This window comes from Euprymna scolopes, chromosome 20 (genome assembly GCF_053919585.1).
Source record: "Euprymna scolopes isolate OS-2025 chromosome 20, ASM5391958v1, whole genome shotgun sequence".
Lineage (NCBI taxonomy): Eukaryota > Metazoa > Mollusca > Cephalopoda > Sepiida > Sepiolidae > Euprymna > Euprymna scolopes.
The window spans coordinates 754,461-775,692 of NC_136501.1; the positions used below are offsets into that span (position 1 = coordinate 754,461).

Here is a 21,232-nt window from a genome sequence, read left to right on the forward strand (position 1 = left end):
GGCCCTAGATGGAGGAGCGGTGCTGGGGTTGAAACTAAGGCGAGATGGAAAAGAAAGCCTTGTCTTCGAACGAGGAAATGCAATACCCGAAGTCGCATCTGAGCTGACGAGGCAAGAACTCTTCTCAGTCTGCGGGAGGCTGGTCGGGCACTATCCTATCGCTGGCTGGCTCAGGATAGCATGCAGCTTTATTAAACGACAAACAGGCACTGATGGCTGGGAGGGCCGTGTGACGAAGGAGGTCATGAACATGCTGCAAGAAGTCATTGCGAGAGTGAGGAATGAGGACCCAGTGAAAGAGAAATGGTATGTCAGCGGCGAAGACGCGGGTGTGGTTTGGTGCGATGCCAGTAACCTGGCGTTGGGCGTCGTACTAGAGATAGGAGGTGTAACTGTGGAGGATGCGGCGTGGCTAAGAAAAAACAACGACTTCTCCCATATCAACGTAGCAGAACTAGATGCCGCTATAAAAGGAATCAATCTGGCCCTGAAATGGGGATTGAAAATAATTGAAGTCAAAACCGATTCGGCAACGGTAGCGTCGTGGGTTCGGTCGGCAGTAACTGGCGATAAGAGAGTTAAGACCAGGGGTGCTGCGGAAATGCTGATCAAGCGCAGACTCGGAGCGCTCACCGACCTGATAGCGGAATTCCAGTTGAGAGTATCTGTTGTGTTGGTCCCGTCAGAAAAAAAACAAGGCGGATTCTCCTCGGTATGCTGTGCAGGGGAAGAAGTCAAAGAGTCACACGAAATGCACCACTTTGGTCAAGAACGAACGTTATTCCTAGCCAGGAGGAGGTTAGGGAGGTGGTGGAGAACTGTCGAGAGTGCCCATCAATTGACTCTGGACCGTCCAGACACGAAGCAGGAGAGCTACACGTTGCGGAGGACTGGAAGCGATTGGCCATTGACGTGACACACTATCGCCACAAATTGTATCTGTCGATGGTCGACTGTGGACCGGGAAGGTTTGCCATCTGGAGAGAGATCAGGGCAGAAGCTGCCTGGGCGATCGGAGGGGTCATCGAGGAGATATTTTTGGAGAGAGGGCCGGTTGAGGAACTCTTAATGGACAATGGCTCCGCTTTCCGATCAGAAGCCTTTAAAGGGGTGTGCGATAAGTGGGGAGTAAGGCAATTTTTCAGAGCAGCGTATCGGCCGAGTGGCAACGGAATAGTGGAGAAGAATCATCGCACCATTAAAGCCGCTGCGGAAAAAAGCAACGTATCACCCATAGAGGCGGTGTTTTGGTATAACATCTCGCCGAAGACCAAACAAGATGAGACAACTGTGCCTCATAGGGCCGTTTTCACATATAAGTGGCGGTATCCGTGCAACAAAACAGCAGGAATTGAGAGTGAAGAAGCCACTATCAAAGTAGGTGAAGAGGTGTGGGTGAACCCCCCCCAATGCACAGTGTACCACTCGTTGGAAAAGAGGGGTCGTAACAGGATTGCAGTCGAAGAACAATGTGATGGTGAATGGCGTTCCCCGGCATATCTTAGACCTGCGTCGTGTGACATTGCCGGTATGCAGTGAGGGCAGTGAAGAAGAGGAAATCGAGGGCCACCGAGAAGCAAATGATGCTGCTCGACCTGACTTAGGCCCGCGTTGTAGTGAACCTGAAAACGTTAACCCCCGAGAAGTTGTCCCCCAGAGGCCTCGACGTGAGAGGAGGCGGCCTGCTTGGATGGAGGATTACGAAGTATCCTATTGATCTCGAAGATCAGGGGGGCGTGTGGTGTAAATGAAGAAAAAAGAAACAAGAACGACCGACCGCGTTTTTGTGTGGCTTACCTCGTGTTCATAATGAAGAAGAAAGAAACAAAAATGGCTGCCCTGTTTCTTTATATGCCTACAGGGTGACCACAAGGTATGCAAATGAGATGCTCCTGATTGGAGATAAAAGAGGAGTGATTTGGGGAAGGAAGGCATTCTGAAGTTAGATTGCGAGCAGAGAAGTTGTATTTGTAGAAGAGAAAAGTCGGATTCGGGGAGAGAAAATCTAAAGTTGCAGAAGTTCGTTTTGGAGTGGAGAGAAGACGCGTCAAGTGGTAACCAGAAAGTGAAAGTTCGGACACCAGTGTCACGCAAACGTACGGCAGAGAGAGCTCGCCTTCTTTGCAGCAGTCCTAGCAATGCTCTCAATGTATCTGTTCACACTCATGTTCCCCGTCAACGTTAAGTACTTCCAGGTAATTTATCATTAGCCATGGTTATTAGTGGTTGAGAAGGTTTATTGTAGTTATTAAAGGAAATAAGCTTGGTCTTGGCAGCATTGAAAGTTACCTCTCATTCATGGTAGTATGAAATTCAGAAGCGGACCTCAGTTGCATGTATATCTTCATCAAGAAAGATGAGGAGGACATTAGGTTTTTGCAGCTCCTGTTGGTAGGTGTCGGCATCCTCCTATATACAGTGCCTGGTATTCCCAAATGGTCACCGTCTATTACTGATCAGTCTCAACGTTGCTTACCTTTGGTTATCTAACAAGAACCGGTGTATCAACATGATTATACCGTATATAATTATAACAATACTTCAATTTCTCTGTCTTTAATATGCACTCTCTCTCTCTCTCTCTCTTTCTTTCTCTATCTCTCTTTCTCTCTCTCTCTCTCTCTCTCTCTCTCTCTCTCTCTCTCTCTCTCTCTGTCACACACACACACATACACTTTTGACATGAGGGAAGATTTATAAATCATTTTGAATTGGGACCCTATTGGCGTGTTTGCAAAAAGTTCAGAAGTGCGAATCGCTAAGAACAATCGCATGCCATGTGTAAACTCTCGAATTCTTAAAATGCCTCTTCAAATGTTAAAATAAAAAATATATATTATTAAAAAAAATGCTTTGTCTGATTATTTTATGCAGGTCACCTTTCAGCTGATGGTTCCAGCCCAGATCGATAATTCTCTGAAAAGAATTAATATGAGAAAGAAAGAGAACCCTACCAGTAATAACGCCAAGAACTCGACACAAAACCCATCAAACTGACGTAACAGTATTTATCGTTTTGTTTATCAACTGGGGAACCGATGTGCCGTACAAGGTTATAACAGCCCTTCCAGACACAAATCCTGTGATACAAATATATAAATACATACACATATCTAACTTTATACAATTAGAAATTATATACAAATATATAAATCTGTAATACTGTTTTAAATTCAAAAAAAGTAGTCTGAAATTTTGTATCTTTGTCCAACAACTGGACGATGTGACACAAGGGCCGGAAAGTTGGATTTGAAAAGCCAGCAACCTAGAGTAAAGGCACTCTGGTCTTCAAAAAATGTCTGCCTGCACAAATTCGACGGCATTTCTCGATAGGGCATGTCTCAGGCGATTAGCAATAAACTACCTCCTTCTTGAAAGGAGAAGTCAAAGCCTATGAGGGTGATTTTTCTAGAACTGCACAGGCCCGAAGACACGCCTCAGTCAACAGGAAACCACCTATTTAAACAATGGATGATGACTAAAAAGTAGACTGAATCTGTCATTAGAAAAGGATTTAATGCTTACCAATGTCGAACACATGAGTAAATTTGCTGAAAATAAGTCAGGTTTAAAAGTGTTTTCATTGAGAAATTGTTCCAATATATGTGCAAAGTAGATAATGGCCAAGAGTGCAGTTAATGTCTGCAAAAAACAAGAAAATAAGAAATTAAATATATAAAAATATAAAACAAGACAAAACGAAACAAAATGACAATTTTTCTGAAATTTTTTAGACGAAGATTGATTATTTATTTTTTTTTTTTTTGCAAAGGAGGCACCACTTATCAAGGCCCGGAGGTCACTCGAGGGTTAATGAGTGTACGGATGTAAATAGGAAATATCATAATAATCGTTAGTGGTGGAAATGTGGTAAATTAGATTACTTGCAGGGATGGCTTAAGAACGTGTTCACGTTGGACTTAAAGACGACCATATTGTAGTCTTGGAAAGCAGGAAAACGGAACAAAGTTCCACAGGCGTGCTGTTCTAAGAAAGAAGCTTTGTTCATGGAATCTACGTTTAGGATTAGGCACAGATAAAGTGTGGAGGAAATTATTGACAGTGGCTACAGCTAGACGAGTGCTTTTCGTTAGTCGGGCAACAGGGGACCATAGATTGGAGCTCATACAAGTACTTGCCATGAAAATAGCGATAAAGTGAAGACATGCTCGCAACGTCTCTTCTGTGGGAAAGTGGCTGCAGGGAAGTGAAAAGGGCATGCCCCCACACACTAGACTATGAAATCTATTTTGAACGCTGTCAAGACAGGATATTCTGCTTCTAGCAGCTCCTGCCCAGATGTTGCAACAGTACTCCATCCTTGGGCATACTTGGTAGAGAATTGCATCAGCAGTGAGATATCTACTGGAGCGGTAGAACAATCCCACCATTTTTCCAGCAGCCTCGGCAACGGATTTGATGAGCATGTTCCATCTCAGATCAGGAATAAAGGTCAGATCCAGAAACTTGTCAAAACATGGAGCCTTCCCAGGATGAGAGCCATTCATTTCAATTGATGCCAGACGAGAAGCAGAGCGTTGCTGATGTAAAGATAGAAGCTTGGTTTTAAATGTATTAAAAGTAACCAGCCACCTCTTTCCCCCACTGTACCACGTGCTCAAGATCAGAGGAGAGAGAATCAGAGAGAATTTGGCCGTTTACAGCCTTTGAAGTGTTGCCATAGATGGTTGTGTTGTCAGCATAAATGTCTACAAATGATCTTAGGATATGATTTGGGAGATCATTGCTGTAGATCAGAAAAAGAGTTGGGCACAGGATGACCCCCTCAGGAACTCCAGCATTAATACTGTGAGCTTCTGATTTCTGTCTATCAACCACTACTCTTATGAAGCTATCAGAGAGAAATGATTTAATAACTGAAAAGACATTTCCAGCTATACCGTAGCTAGAGGTTTTGTAGAGTAGACCTTTATGCCATAACCTATCTAAGGCCTTTGACATGTCAAGATTAATTATCCTAGAAAGGAAGCCTCCATCGAGAGATTCGCTAATCCTATGAGATATAACTGAAAGCACATCTGCTGTAGATCTAGCAGAACAAACTATATTGCATGTCATAAAAAAGGTTATTTTTTGCTTAGGTGGTTGACTATTTCTACAGTTATCACAGAACTTACTCATGACACAGAAGAGACTGATTTGTCTGTATTGAGAGCGAGATGACAGATCACCTGAATTTTTAAATACGGGACAATCCGATGACGTTTTCCAGGGTGTTGGAAAGCAATTCTCCTTAAGACAATGCTTAAACAGCCTTGCAAGTATGGGAGCTAGTTCGGGTTGAACCTTTTTCAGCACTATAATAGGAATGCCGTCAGGGCTAGTTGCTTTACTGGAATTGAGGCTTTCGATTAGCTTTGTAACATCACACACAGATACTTGTATGTCGCATAGCCGGTTTTTCAGACACAGAAGAAAATACAGGGGAGGGGTTAATGGTTCTGATCACATCGGGTAGAATTAGCTGCAAAGTTCTTGGCAAAGAGTTTGGCTTTGTCTGATGCTGACGAGATTACCTCATGTCAATTAATGGTGGTTGGGATAGAGCACATACTTCTATTCAGGATTCTGTTTGTTATTTATCAAAACTGGTGGGAACCAAGCCGCTGCTCTGCTACTTTGGACTTGACGAACTGAGCATACAACTCTTTTGTGTTCTTTATTACTCTTTTACAATTGTTCCTGGCAGCCTGAAGGCGCCTTTAGTTTCATTACATCTACTACGTTGGAAGCGATGGAAATAGTGAGTTCTGTATGCAATGGCAGCAGCACATTCTGGAGAGAACCACAGCTGGCTGTGAGGTTTTTGGTGGAATTTTTGGAAAGTATGAACCATTCCATGATGTTTGATACCGTAGGTTCTTTCAAAACATGGAATGCAGAAATAGATCTGATATAAATGTATAGAAGCTATCCCATTTGGCCATAGAGTATTTCTATACTGTACGATGGATAAATATGTCAGAGAACTTATTTTATTTTATTTTTATCCTGAGACAACCGAGTGGTTGGAAGATCCCTGTGGAGACAGAATGAAGGATGAACATAGCTCAGGGCAAGTTGTGAGGGAAAGGTCTAGGAGACTTGCATACTGACCATTAGTACCAGGTACACGTGTGGGTTCGTGAACAATCTGAGTTAGGCCATAAGCAATGAAGAAATCGTGACAGAACCTCCCCCTCATCATCTATCTTGTTTGACTGGACTAACTATTTCACATTGTGAACATTGAAGTCTCCACACACGTGAATATTAGCCAAAGGATGAGCAGACAGAATGTGATCAATATTCTCAGATATGCTTTTAAAGATAGTAACTCCGCTCGTGCGGAGCAATAGATGGCAAATATAAATGCAGTGGTGTTAGCAAGTTCAACCCAGAAGCACATACAGAGCAATTTAGGATCTTCAATGGAGATATCCTGTCCACATGGAATGTAGGCACATATTTCAAGTCCATGGCGATCTTCGGGGTCAGATTTTAATGTTAAATTATAATATCCTTTAATTATGAACTCATCTAGGGAAATAGTTGGTCCAATGCCAGTTTCACTTAGAAAGAATGGGTCTGGTTTGGTCTCCTGTAATTGGATTTAAACTTCTGGAAGGTTGGAACATAGATCTCTTATGTTGGAGAAGGAGGCATGGTAGTGGGGGTCTACATTAGAGTTTTGGGTTTAATCTTGTATTTTTTTCTGGAGACTTTTCATGATGGAGTTTTAGGACTTGTGGAATAGGTTGACAGACTTGGTTAGATCAGGGTAGAAAGGGAAAGTAAGAGAGAAAAAGAAACGAAGAAATATTTTTTGGCAGCACATGAGAAGGTAAAGCCATAACAATTACTCGCTAATACATTATCGAGAAGACCGATCAGAAGCTACTGCATGGTTCAGTGACGTGGTTACAAGGATAAAAATAGAAACAGAAAATTTCCGACATGTCAAGCGAAAATATTACCAATCTAGAATACAGCTTTTTCTTCTCCGTTTGTCAGAAAATTATTCGCATTATTTGGATTTTGTACTGTTTTTATCTTGAGTGTTACTTTTTCAACATTTCAGTCGATTGAACTTCTAAACTTCCTCAAGGATCCGTTGCGTAATGGATAAAGTATTTGGTAAAATTTAGTGGTAAATTCATACACTTCTGGGGTTGAAAGTTCAATCCTCGGTGCGAGCGATACTCACAAAAATAAAATTGCAAATTACTTAGGAATTCTACCAAATCATGGCTGACAGAACAAGAGCATGTTACACCTGTGCATTAAATAAAAGGTTTTGTTCAAAATTTCGTGCAGATTCCCGAGTTGAACAAGTGTCACTTTGATGTAGAGGGCTACTATCTGGGCCTAATTTGTAGGGGTACTATGTAGGGAGTTGAGCAGCAAGATGTCTATTTGCATTATACTTGAACTTCTGCATGTACAGTACAGTCAGGGAAACAGGAACCCGGAAGGGAGTTCCAAAGTCTAGCAGTCTTAGGTAAGAAACTATTAGAGTAGAAGGCTTTCTTATATCTGCGGATTTCTACTGTGTAGGGGTGGGATTTTGCTGCTTGTCTGATTTGTCGGGAGGTATTCTTTTTCTTTGCACTCACCTTTTGCAGACGTGATATAGCTAGTGTCAGTCTTTCTATAAATATTATGATGGCACGTTTCCTTCAGAATTGTCAGATCTTTTTTTTTTTTTGCTTCTGACGTTTTCCTCCAACCTATAACTTTCGTCTTTTCAAGACTAAGGTCAATAGGCATCTTTTATGCTTTTTGTTATTATCTTGTCTCATATCATAATGGCCGCTCTATCTCGATAAATAAGTTCTTACTATTTTGATCAACACTTTTTACATCTTTTTTATTTTCAGTTTTGTCATTCGAAACGGACGATCTCGGTTTTCAACTTTGTCTGTTTATCAAGTATCGCTTCATAAAAGCAATGTGGTTATAAAGCATAAACATATTTATAAAACAAATTTGAATTTAATGCATACTGGGTAGCGTCAGATCGGGACAGCTAGAATTATATAATTAATTCGTCTATTATAATTATATCTTCATATTTTATATGTGTAAATTATTTATCATTGATCACAAGAAAATAAAACTGAACTATTTGAAAATTATACAAACCATTTTTATTGCAGTGCGAGTAAATAAGCCAGAATGAGATTTTTGTCGCCAAAGATACGGTATGTAGCCTATCAATGACAACCACAACCATCCACATGGTATCCACTTCAAGATGGTATTTTGAAAGCATTCGTTTGACAACACGTTGGCTTGATTCTGTAAGAGAAAGAAAGAGATGTCAATGTGTGTATATACAATCCTGGTGAAAGAAAAAACGACTTCCTAATCTAATGTCCCACACGGTTTGCCAAACTCTAGTCCTGCCGCATCCTCGTAATGTTGCATTCTTGTGCTTGTTTTCCAAATACTTTCATTGTATGTGTTACAGCACTTGTACCTCCTCAACGAAAACACCCTTGACCCACTCAACTGACTGCTAAAGTTTCTAATATATGCAATACTTTCATCAAAGAGCAATCAATGAAGCAAATAAAATCAAAGTTTATATATATATATATATATATATATATATATATATATATATATATATATATATATAATACACAGGCAGCAAAAAGAAAGTCCGCACTTGTAATTTTTTCAAAACCTGCAAATTAAAGCTAAATTTAATGTAACTGTTTAAACAACCTATACTTCATTTGATTGGCCTTTTATTCTTCTATAATTTTACCTGTTCATATTTGACTTTTAATTGAAAATATTTTAGTGTTCACGTCAATTTAAAAATATAACTTCAAATTGAGGAGGCAAAAAGAAAGTTCTCACAATAAAAAATTGTTATTTAAATGTAACTTTAAGACATTAACACAACACAAATACAGCAGGAACACAATGAACTAGTTAATATTTAGTAGCATAGTCCTTCTGCAATTTGACAGCCTGCAATCTTTTGGGAATTCCTTGAATTAGACTGCAGCAATACTCTGGGGAAAGGGCATCCCACTTTTCTTTAATTTTTGTCCAAAGTTCTTCCAAATTTGAAATTTTATCATTGTGTAGCTGTTGCATACGTTTTCGATAGGATTGAGATTGTGCAGGTCAATCCAAACACAGAATATCATGCTCTTCCAGGAACCTCTTAACATAGCCAGCTGTGTGAATGGTAGCATTATCCTGCATGAAGATGGGATTATCATCCAAATTCCGACCAAAGTAGGGTAGAAAATGCTCAGTCAACATATTAATATATTTGGTCGAATTAATTCGACTTTGCAAGCCAACTATAGGTCCTGGACTATTGGTACTAATAATGCCCCACACCAAAACTGAACCTCCACCACCTTGCAGCGTTGAAACTGAGCACCTAGGATTAAATTCTTTGTCTTTCCTCCAACTGACATACTGCCTACCATCACTGCCAAGCCTATTGAACTTGCTTTCGTTGCTAAAAGCACTTTTGACCAATATGAAGAGTCATGATTTTCATTGCATCTGACGAAGTCCAGACGGCGCTTTCTGTTCTTTTTTTTTTACACGGTGGTCACCACTTATCAAGGCCCAGAAGCCACTCAGGGATAAGGGTTATTACAAGTACAGTACGTTAGTGTGGAGATTTAATGAAGTGTTTACTTAATGGGGCGGTTCATTAGGAATTTGTTAACGTTGGACTTGAAGACATCCAGGTTGTAGTCAGATGGGAAGCAGGCACACGGAACGGAAATTATTGACTTGTATCTTGCAACATATCCTCGCAAATTAAATTCCTTTAATCTGTTCTTGACAGTAGAAAGAGAGCATTTTTTAACAAGATTGCACTGTTGTTGGATTTGGGGAGCCATTTCAAATCTGTTTCTAAAGCTGCGGATCTTGATAGCATTGTCTTCCCTGTTAGAAGTAACTCTAGTATGACCAGATTTAAGGGCATCACGAACACTGCCAGTGTTCTGGTGCTTTTGCACAGTCTTTCGTACCGTTTTCTCATCACATTTCAATCTGCGGCCGATTTCTCGATTGGATAAACCAGAAAAGTGGAGATTAATAAGCTCCTAGCGATCACTAAGAGAAATATGTGGCATATGGACTAAATGTTACGTTGTATAATCTGAAACAACAACAACTACGATTAGAGATGCTTTGTTGCCTGTTGGTGGATATTTTAAACTGATTTAGGGGCGATAATTTAAGCTGGTTTTAAGCGAATTTGTTGCTGCAGACTTTCTTTTTGCCTCTTCAATTTAAAGTTATTTGTTTTAAATTGACGTGAACACTAGAATATTATTATTAAATATATTAAGAATATTATTATTAAAAGTCAAATATGAATTAGTAAAATTATAGAGGAATAAAAGTCGAATCGAATGAGGTATAGGTTGTTTAAACAGTTACATTAAATTTAGCTTAAATTTGCAGTTTTTGAAAAAATTACAAGTGCGGACTTTTTTTTACTGGCACTGTATATAAGAATAACAGTATAGTTGCATCCAAAATCCAAATATTTGTTTTTCATACAAGACAGCTCCTCCAGCATGTAAAAATTTTGGTACACTTTTTACAGATCCATTTCCTCATGCAGAAACAAACGGTTTTTAATATGTCAATACCATCCCTTTTCAGTGCATATACTCTTCAGAAAAATTAGAAATTCTTTGCTTACATAAGTGGAGTGTTTATACGTACTTGTCTTTTTTATTTTCTTCGTCATTTTTTTTTTTATAAACGCCGTTTCATGAGCGTCTGTGTCATCTACTGATTGTCGATCGTCTGCTTAACTAACACGTTTAAAACTTTTAATGCATGAAATACACAAGGGAGACGTTCGCTGAGTTTTCTTCAAGATTTTAATTCGAGAGAATTTACTTATGGGGAAAGAAACTAAGTCACTAAATGATTATTTTCTTCTTAACTTATTCTTTCTAACTTAAGAAATGACTGATGCAGACGAACAGAGACATAACATTAACTGAGATAATAAGTGTTCTACATCTATCGTGTGTTAAAACAGTGCGCACATACGCCGGTGATCGGCAGGATAAAATAACCGGTTGATGAGTGCACACCAGTCAAAACTGACGTCGCTGGAGGTAAATAAGTAAAGTAGTTGATCTCACAGCTGCCGGGGTTAAACACCTAAAAGATAACAGATCGATATAAACAAGTAAGGTGGAAGAAAAGGGAGTTAAAGTGCGACAGTAAATCATGAGGCATGTCACTACGCTGTGTCGTTGAAATCCGCCCACCTTCTGCTTTTCTCTCTTGGCTACTGATTGAAGCATGCAACACAAAGGAAGAAATTAAAGAGTAGTTTATATTTTTCTAACAAATGATTTTGTTGCTGCGAGTTCGTTTTTCTTGGCTTACGAGAAATTGCTATTTGTTCAACCCGGCTACATCACAGATCGCTGGCATGTCCCGTTCACATAACTTTCAATAGAGAGTCTGATTTTAAACCCCGTTTTTCTTATTTGAAAATGTGGCGTTATGTCATTGTTCTGCTTGATTTTGTCTATGGCATTTGACCTGTTGCGCTTGCCTTGTCACCCATCTTTCATTCAAACCCAGGAACAATTCTGTTTTACAGCTTCAGGTTATCCTGATATGCACTAAGAGCGACCCTTGTTTAATTCATACTAGCTAACTTAATCGTTACTTACTGACGTAAAATGCCTAATATGTAACAAATGTCGGAAGAATTTCAACACTCACAACTAGGACTATGACAAGAGAATATTTTTTCATTGTTTTGACTCTCGAGTATATATCCGACACAGTTAGACACAGTTAATCAATTGAGAACCCCATCACGCTATCTAAAATCATATAAGATATTAACTAATCTATACACGAGAGTCAAAATAATGAAAAGAATCTTCATTTGTCATAGTAAAAACTTCTTTCTTTGGATTGCTTACCTTTGAAGTTCCCCCCTGTTTCGCTAACCATATCTCCATGCAGAAGTTTAATATACTAAATCATATTTAAATGGTCAATTGGGAAGAGGAAAAATATGCTCCCAACTTCTTCACTGTTTCAGAGGTAAAGGGAGAACTTTAATGGAATATTCGAATATAGTGATTAAGTGTTAGCCCCAAGAAGGGGGTCCTCTGATTTCTGAGAACTTACACTGAAGTTAAATGAAACAATTCAATGTGAACAAATAACTTGCTCCCCAACTCCTTGCAAGTTGCCTCCTATAAATCTGTCTCATATCACAGTAGCCACTTACGTTTCAGTGACAATAAGCCCTTTTTTATGCAAATGAAGGTAATTTTTTTTAAAAGTAACTAATGGCATGTGGCCAACATGAATAATGAACAAACTTTTAGTGAAATGCAATGTTTATTGTAATTATTAATGCAAATTCTCTGTAAAAAAATCACAAACCAAAAAAAACTTCACCTGTTTTAGCACTCGCTATTTATTTAGATATATTACGAATATATACATGAATATAAAACCATGAAATCACGTCCGTAATTTCATTTTTCATTTTTAAATTATTATCAGTTCTGATGACCTAAATAAAAAATCTTTACGTCAATCAAAAGTTAGGTATTTATATTATATTTCCTTTAGTTTGACTGTCTGTCCGTTTCATATTTTCTTAGAAATTACTGGTCTGATCTAGCCGAAATTTTGTAGGACCTGTGTTATAAAAATATGCAACGAACTAAGGATTTTGATGTCCGCTCGATGCACAGGTAAGATTTTTCACTGCAATAGCACATTTAATGCAGAAGTATTCTCAAAAACGATTTACCGTTTGCTGCACAGTCAGAGATTAATATAGATCAATAGGAATTAGTCATCACAATACCACATTTACTGTAGACGTATCCTCGGAAACTACTGGGCTAGTCTAGCTGAAATTTTGTATGGACCTTTGTTAGGATAAGGGGCAGCAAACTAAATATCTGTTTAATGTACAGTAAGTGATTAATAGGGGTTAGTATGTAATGCATAAATAAGCATATATTTAAACACACTCAACCATCAATTAGACATAAAGCACACATTCTTAATCAATGGGCTATAATTTTTGCCGTTTTTAACGACTAAATAGTCTAATGTGTCTATATTTATATATCGCTATTCACTTCTGGGATTCTCTAAATTTTTCTGAATCATTATTCCAATTTGGATCAAATCGTTTACATAATTTTGATTCTGGAAAATGTTTAAAATTTAACGCTTAAGTTTCAGAGCCCATAAGGAAAAATTTAAATTTATGGAATATTTCTTAATTAATGTATAATGACTTGATCAAATTAAACACAATTTTCAAATATTTCAATTTTCAAATAAGGGGTTTGTCTATATTTTGCTCTTTAAAACAGCTTTAAAGTATCTCGAAGAAATTGAATTTCGTGAATATTTATTAATTGATGTCTTTTGCTTATTGTTAGAATTTCACAAAAATCAGAAGTATCTGAATTTTCACAAAGGCCTTCCACCTCTTTTTATGCTCTTTGCATGAAACTAAATGAAACTAAACATAGACTACATCTGGACCCCACACTCCTTCTTGTTGTCTTCCAAAATTCATAAAGATGGGTTAATTAGTTTAGGAGTTAATCCTGTACATATAAATATACAAACATATACACCTACTTTATAAACGACTAGCTGGACGCCCAAAGATGTCGTTCAGTTATCTCAAAACGCAAACACATTCAGTTGTTTTAATGAGTTAATCACTGCACTTCAGCAGCCGCAAACACGGAGATATTTTCACAGCTGATAGACAAAATAGATCTTAATTGGCTTACTAGAACAGGAAATACAGCAGATAAGTCTTTTTATTTATTTGTTGTAAATAGATAAAATTATTTGAAAGGTTATATTTGTTTGTGTGAATGGCAGGATGTGAATACTCATACAGAGAAGTTGAATATTTCGAAAAATATCTCTATAAAGCCACAGTTCGCTCGTGCATGGACTATTGTTATCACATCAAGGCTGGCGCATCTACCACAAGTCTCTCACTTTTAGACAGGGTCCAAAAAGAGTCTGAAATCCCAAAGATCCTGCACTATTGGCCAAGCTCCAACCTCTAACCCATCGTACCAGTGTTGCATCCCTGTACCTGTTTTACAAGTACTTTAATGGAATATGTTCTGATAAATTCATAGCACTAGTAAACCATCGATGCACGTACTCCCAACTAACCCAAATAGCAAAATCCCACCTCTTCACTGTTGAGGTCTTTAGATTCTCGAAAACCTTCTACTCTAATAGTTTCTAAGACCATCAGACTTTTAAATTCCCTCCCTATTTCCTGCTTCCCTGACTGTATATTGAATGGATAATCCACTCAAACAAGACGACAATGAGGTGAGGTGCTGTCATAATTTCTTAATTGCCTATGATCTCTCACAAATTTTTCACGAACCCACACAAATTGTTCACGAACCCACCAATATGCCCAACTCTGACAGACAATATGCAAGTCTCCTTGACCTTTTTCTTACAACTTGCCCAGAAATGTGTTCATCCTTCGTTTTATCTCCATTGAAATCTTCTGATCACTCAGTTGTCTCAGTTAAGAATAAAACAAAATGTAATAAACCCTCAGACGTACCTCCATCAAACTGCATATCAATACTCTATGGCTGATTGGGATAACTTCGGAACATTTATATCAGTTCTACCTCTGCTTTCCATGTTCAAAAAAGATATGTCCTCTATAGTATCAGACTTGATTGAATGGTTACTTATCAGTATAGACTGCTTCATACTCTCCAAAAATCCTAGAAAAACCCCAACATCTAATCATGGTTCATCCCAGAATGTGCTGCTGCTATTGCACAAAGAAATCACTATTCCATTGCTTCCAACATAATAGATGTTTGAAGCTAAAGTCATCTTTAGAACTGCCAGCACCCGCTGTAAAATCGTAATAAAGAATGCAAAGGATTCATATTTTGAGTACGTCAAGTTAAAAGTAACAGAGCAGCGGCTTGGTTCCCACCAGTTTTCTATGCCTCCCCACGGGACAGAGTTAGACACCAGGGTCGTTTTTTAACGTGGAGAAAAGGTACAAAAATAAAAATTGTCTCAGTCGTGAAGGATTTCTCCTCCACCGAAAGAGAACAAGAAATGGAAGTGCAGCATCTGAAGAAAAGATACTACACTTTGATCTTGACCAAAAGGCCATTACGTGTAATTATATTCATGCAGATATTCTACATGATTTATACTTGCATAATATTTGCGTAAAAACTTTACAGTAAACAAAATATTGTTTCCATATATATTTATGTATAAGTATATATTTTTGTTTAATCTATTAGTCTATCTATATATCTATATATATATCTCTATAAAAGTGAACGTGTCTGTGTGTCTGTCTGTGTGTCTGCCAGTGTGTCTGTGCATATTTCCCTATGCAATAACTGTCAATTTTTAGTCTACAGACTCGAAATTTGATATACAAGGTACTAAGATTTGGGAACATCGATGTGATCGATTTTCGGCCAGAAATTTGGCTGTTAAGGGGTCAAAGTTCAACGATTTGACCTTTGAGAACTCTACCAAACTCCTCCGACAATTTGGGGTCTAAACACTTGACATTTTAGATATAGGTTCCTTGGACATGGATCTAACTTAATAACTTGATATGAACCCAAAACAATAAATGTTACGGGGTCATAATACAGGTCAAAGTTTAAAAAAATTGACCGTTTTTTTTATCAGCATACACCTCCAAACATCTGGGCAACGCCGGACACCTATGCTAGTATATCTATAAAAGTGAACGTGTATGTGTGTCTGTCTGTGTGTCTGTGTACATTTCCCTACGCAATAACTCTGTCAATTTTTAGTCTACAGACTCGAGATTTGATATACAGAGTACTGAGATTTGGGAAAATCGATGTGATAGGTTTTTGACCAGAAATTTGGCTGTTAAGGGGTCAAAGTTCAACGATTTGACCTTTGAGAACTCTACCAAACTCCTCCGCCAATTTGGGGTCGAAACTCTTGAAATTTTAGATATAGGTTCCTTGGACATGGATCTAACTTAATAAGCTGATTTGAGCCCAACCAATAAATGTTAAGGGGTCATAATAGGGGTCAAAGTTTTAAAAAAAATGACCGCATTTTATTTTATTACTTTTTTTTTTTTTTTTTGCTCAGCATACGCCTCCAAACACCCGGGCAACGCTGGGCTAAAATGCTACTATATATATATATATATATATTTACTCACATAAAATTAATATACGAAAGTATAAATTTATGCGTAAACTTTAAGTATTTACTTCAAAAGTGCTTAATACGTAGGTAGAGCTAGTTAGTAAGTTATAAAATATATATGGCAATTAAGCTACACTGAATATTCCGCGTTTCATCCACTCTAGGACTCTTCAGGCTTATATAAAGGTACTTTGTGTGTGCGTGTGTGTGAGTTCGTGCCTTATGGACTCCAAAACGACTGAGCCGATTTTGTTAAAATTTTACACATATGTACTTTATGTGCCTTGGAGTGTTCTTAGATAGGTTTTGTGTCAAATAAATATCAAAATCGATAATCGAAAAAATCCGATTAAAGAAAAAACAGTCTGATTTTGAATAAAGTTAACACTTTTATACAACCGAACTTCACAAATGCATTCGAGAAGTTTTATCACAGCACAAGCAAAATATGCTCGGTGAATAAAATCAACAGTAGATTCTTTTATATGACAGAAGCGTGTTCGAAATGAATGTTTTTTAGAGTATAATTGAACCATAGTACTTGACTTTTGCATTTTAAACTTTAATTCAAACTAGTATATAAAAATAATTTCATAGAATTAACAATGGGTTCTCTACATTGCAATGTAAACTACACTGTATTGAAAACAAAATAACTACGGGGGGGGGGTTGCATATGAAGTTTCCTTCCGGTGCAGATTTTCGATTAGAGCAGGTAATCGATTGATTTGATTGACGAATGGGCGATTTCACTGATTTCGGTGACAATAGAAGTAGTGGAAATGTACAACAATCGTTGATCCTCATTCAATCTCGGGTCTTCCTGCTAGTATATATATATATATATATATATAATTTTAAGAATGTGAGAGATTATACAATTATTTCCACATTTAAACAACTGGCAGGCCACCCGGCATTGCCCGGTCGTAAAATATGCTTAAATGTGATATTTTGATTAATGCAGATTTCGTATTTATTATATTATATTGAACCAAATATACCATGTGCCACCACGAGAATCGAAATAAAAACGTTTAGTTTACGATTTACTATTTCCTTTGACGTTAATGCCTGAGCTATGAAGACATGTTTGCTGCAAGGCTAAAAATCAAAACATGAACAAATAGCTGTTACGTTATGCATGCATATTCGTAATGCCGTCGTTCGACCTTCACCTGGAGAATTCCAGTTTTTTTTAAAGATTTAACACTTTTGCATCGATTTTGCCCAACTAAAACTCAAATATAAAGTTTCGCATGTGTTCGAATACTCTATATATTACGTTTCATGTCTATAGACCAAAAACTGACAGAGAGGTTTGCTAGGCAAAATTTTTTAAACATATATATATATATATATATATATATATATATATATATATATATATATATATATATATACATACATAAATATATATAGAATAAAGGTCCGTGTTTACTATAACCATTTTTACGCAATTAACAAGTATAAATGATGTAGAATATCTGCATGAATATAATTACACGTAACAGTTAATTAAAGATGATCGTCCCATAAGAAAACCGAAAAAAAAATTAATAGGGAATTAATTAAAATGAATGTTTAAAAGAATATGCAAATTAGCTAGATTTTTTGCAGATGAATGCAATTCCACGACCCATATATTAACAAGTTGTATTTTCTTTTTAAATAAATAGAAAAAAGGGTGTGTTGATGATGATGATGATGATGATGATGATGATGATAACTATGCTGATGATCTTAAATTTTATCTCTGGTTAACAATTAGGTCTTTTGTTTCTCGGACACTATGAAGTAGACACTTCAATTCTTTTTTCAAAGCAAATCATAATCAGCATCTGATTGGTCAATTTTGCTAGTGTCTCTCATGCCACGGACAATTACACCATGTCGGACTCAATTTTTCGATTGTATTCCAATGCTCATCAAGCAATGGACATAAGGAGGTTGTCTATTTCACATTTAAAAACGGAAATGAATGAGGATGTTTGTCTGAAGTATTTCGTATTTTTTAATAAATAAATATCACGTATCTATTAGGCTGATTAAAAAGTTCTTGCGGTTTGTATTTTTAAAAGCAGATGAACATATCTCGGTTCAAACAAAAATTTATTGACGAAATAAGCATCATCAGAATTAACGCACTTTTGCCAACGCAAAACAAGTGTATTTTTATGCCATTAACTTAATTTTGCATTCTGGTGGTCATGAAGTCGCTGAAGGCGTTTTTTGATATAACTTAGGTTTCTGAAGCATTTCTCACGTAGAAAGTTGTCAAGATGCTTGAAAAAAATGGCAGTCGGTGGGTGAAAGGTCTGGAGAGTATGGCGGATGAGGCAAAGTTTCATACCCGAATTCATTCAACTTTTGCAGGGGCGGTTTGGCAACGTGCAGTCTGGTATCGTCGTGGAGGAGAATTGAGCTTTTTTGGTTGACTAATGCTGAGTGTTGTCGAAGTTTCTGATGTATTTCATTCGTTTGCTGACAGTACATCTCTGTCGTAATGCTTTCGTCTTCAGATCGGTCGCAGACCACCAAACAATCCACGTTACCTTCTTTTGGTGCAACATTTTATTCGGGGAGTGTTGTGGAGCTTAATTGGCGTCTAGCCACTGAGCTGAGCGTCGCTGGTTGTTATAAAGAATACACTTTTCATCGAAAGTCACAACCAAGTCGAGAAATGAGTTGTTCTTGTTGCGTAACAAAAGGGAAGATGACAATTTATAACGCTGTTTCTTTCGGTTGTCGTTCAATTCGTGAGGCATCCATTTATCAATTTTTTTTTTTTTTTTGTCTTTCCAATCTCTCTCAAGTGGTTGGAAATCGTCGTATACGTTACACCTAATTCAGAAACAAGTTTTCGTAAAGTTGTGCGAGTATTGGCTTAAAGTAAGGCTCTTAATTGATCGTTGTCAACATCCGGTGGCTGACGACTATGCTCACTATCTTCAAGATTCGTTGTCCCACGAAATTTCTAAAACCACCATTGTGCTGTGCGTTCAGTAGTGCTCTTTGGCCAAACGAATTGTTGATGTCGCAATCTGTTTCAGCAGTTTTTCGGCCTAGCTTGAATTGAAATAAATAAGAAAATTGTGCGAATTTGCTTTTTTCCATCTTGTATTCAACGTTCTGAAAAAAAAACAATTGTTTTCAAACGATTATAATTTAAACGATTAGGTAGAGCGAAACACGCTCTTTAAAATGAAATATGAACTAAAGGTATTATAACGAAAACCTCTTTGAAAATACATCATTTGAAATCAAAATTAAAAATTCCGCAAGAACCTTCTTGTCAACCTAATATGAATATTGCCTCGTCATGCATATGGAATATGCTAGTACGCGTTAACGTCACGTCGTGTGTATTCCAAAATATTTTCGTTAATTTTCTCAAAGTTCACTTTTCTACTCAGTTTCAATTTACGTTCAAATGAAAGGAAACATTAAGGATTTATTAGTAAACTAGCGGGACCTGTGTCCCGGTGTTGCTCAAGAAAGCAGATTGACTCAAGAAAATCCAATGTTGAACTTATTGAATTATTTAGTGTTAGTGGTTCTCTGGTGCGAAGCAGACTCTATAAAACTACTGTAAAATATAAATAGAAGTTTGGTCACAGCTTTGAAAACATTTCGTAAGGTTATTTTAAAAATATTTGAAAACAAAAATATGTTATGACATATTGTATTAAAATGATTAAAATTAGTTATTTAAATTTTCTTCTGAAACACTCGATGTAATACAAAAAAAAGTCTTTTTTTTTGTTTGTTTGTTTTTTTTTAGTTTTTTTTCTCTTCATTTGTCTGATGGTATTAACCATATTTCCTAACATTTTTTTTTTTTTATTTTCTAATATTTTCAAATTAACTGCAAAAAAATTGGTGGGGGGGAGAGGGGCTTAACGAACTACTTATTTGGAAAAACTGGGATCTTTAATAGTCAATTTCGCCGAAGTAAAAAATGATAAAAATAAATTATAAATCAATTATTTATTTATTTATTTATTTATTTTTCTTTGTTTATCTGACGCGAATGAAAACACCGCAATATAACTGTAAAACATTTTTTTCGGGGAAGGTGGAACGGAATCGACACCATCATCGTCAACATCATCATTACTACTACCATTACCATCATCGTCATCACCACTACCACCACCTTCGTCGTCATTATCATCATCATCATCATATTAACGTCCATTTTACAAGTTGGTATGGGTTGGACGGTTTTTAGAAACTGACTTCCAAGCTAACCTATCCCTGAATATCTCTTCATTTATCTTTCTTCCTCTCAAATTCATTCTTACCATTTTTATCACTTTCTCCCATGTTTTTCTTGGCCTTCTGTCAACGGATGCTGTTATCTTAACTGTTCTACATCTACTAACCCAACAACTCTCGTTCATTCTTTGAATGTGACCATATCATCAAAGTATCCTGTTCTGCATACATCCCCCATTACTGCCCAGATTTATTCTGCCCCTGAAATTGTCAAATCTAATCCTTTTAAGCACATCCGTCATATCATTCTCATATCATTTCTCTCCATGCAACGCATATCTTCAGTCCTCACTGATCAGGTTTCATTTGCATATATCACACTGTACACATATGTCTGATAGACCCTCCCCTTGGTCGACAGTGGTAACGCTCTGCTGGTTAGTAATGACAGAAGTACCTTAGAATTAACTCCATCCACTTCTAACTACTGCAATCATACTAGCAACTGTGCAACCCTGTGCTTCAATGAGGTGAGAAATAAACTCAATTTCAGTCTAATTTACATAATTTATGGTGACCATATTGAATTTATGATTGAGTTGTTCAATGTAATAACTTTCCATGTACAAAAGTGATGAACTCACTTGAAGTTAGGCTATCTGTTTTGTTTTTTTTGTTTTTTTAATTGCATTTTGACCCCAAACAAGGCACAGTGCCACTTTGATGTAGGGGACTACTATCTGGGACATAAATTACAGGGATACTAGCAGTT

General features: G+C 37.1%; 1 protein-coding gene across 3 annotated transcripts in view; it reads right to left on the minus strand.

Moving 5' to 3' along the window:
• LOC145241280 (multidrug resistance-associated protein 1-like) overlaps positions 1 to 21,232 on the minus strand; it is a 170,653-nt gene that overhangs the window by 139,204 nt on the left and 10,217 nt on the right. For all 3 annotated transcript variants that reach the window (XM_080104018.1, XM_080104020.1, XM_080104019.1), the window contains exons 2-3: positions 8,146 to 8,301; positions 3,526 to 3,642 (exon numbers count right to left, since the gene is read on the minus strand). In XM_080104018.1, coding sequence (XP_079960144.1) covers positions 3,526 to 3,642; positions 8,146 to 8,301 — 273 coding nt within the window. The remainder of the gene's footprint in view (positions 1 to 3,525; positions 3,643 to 8,145; positions 8,302 to 21,232) is intronic.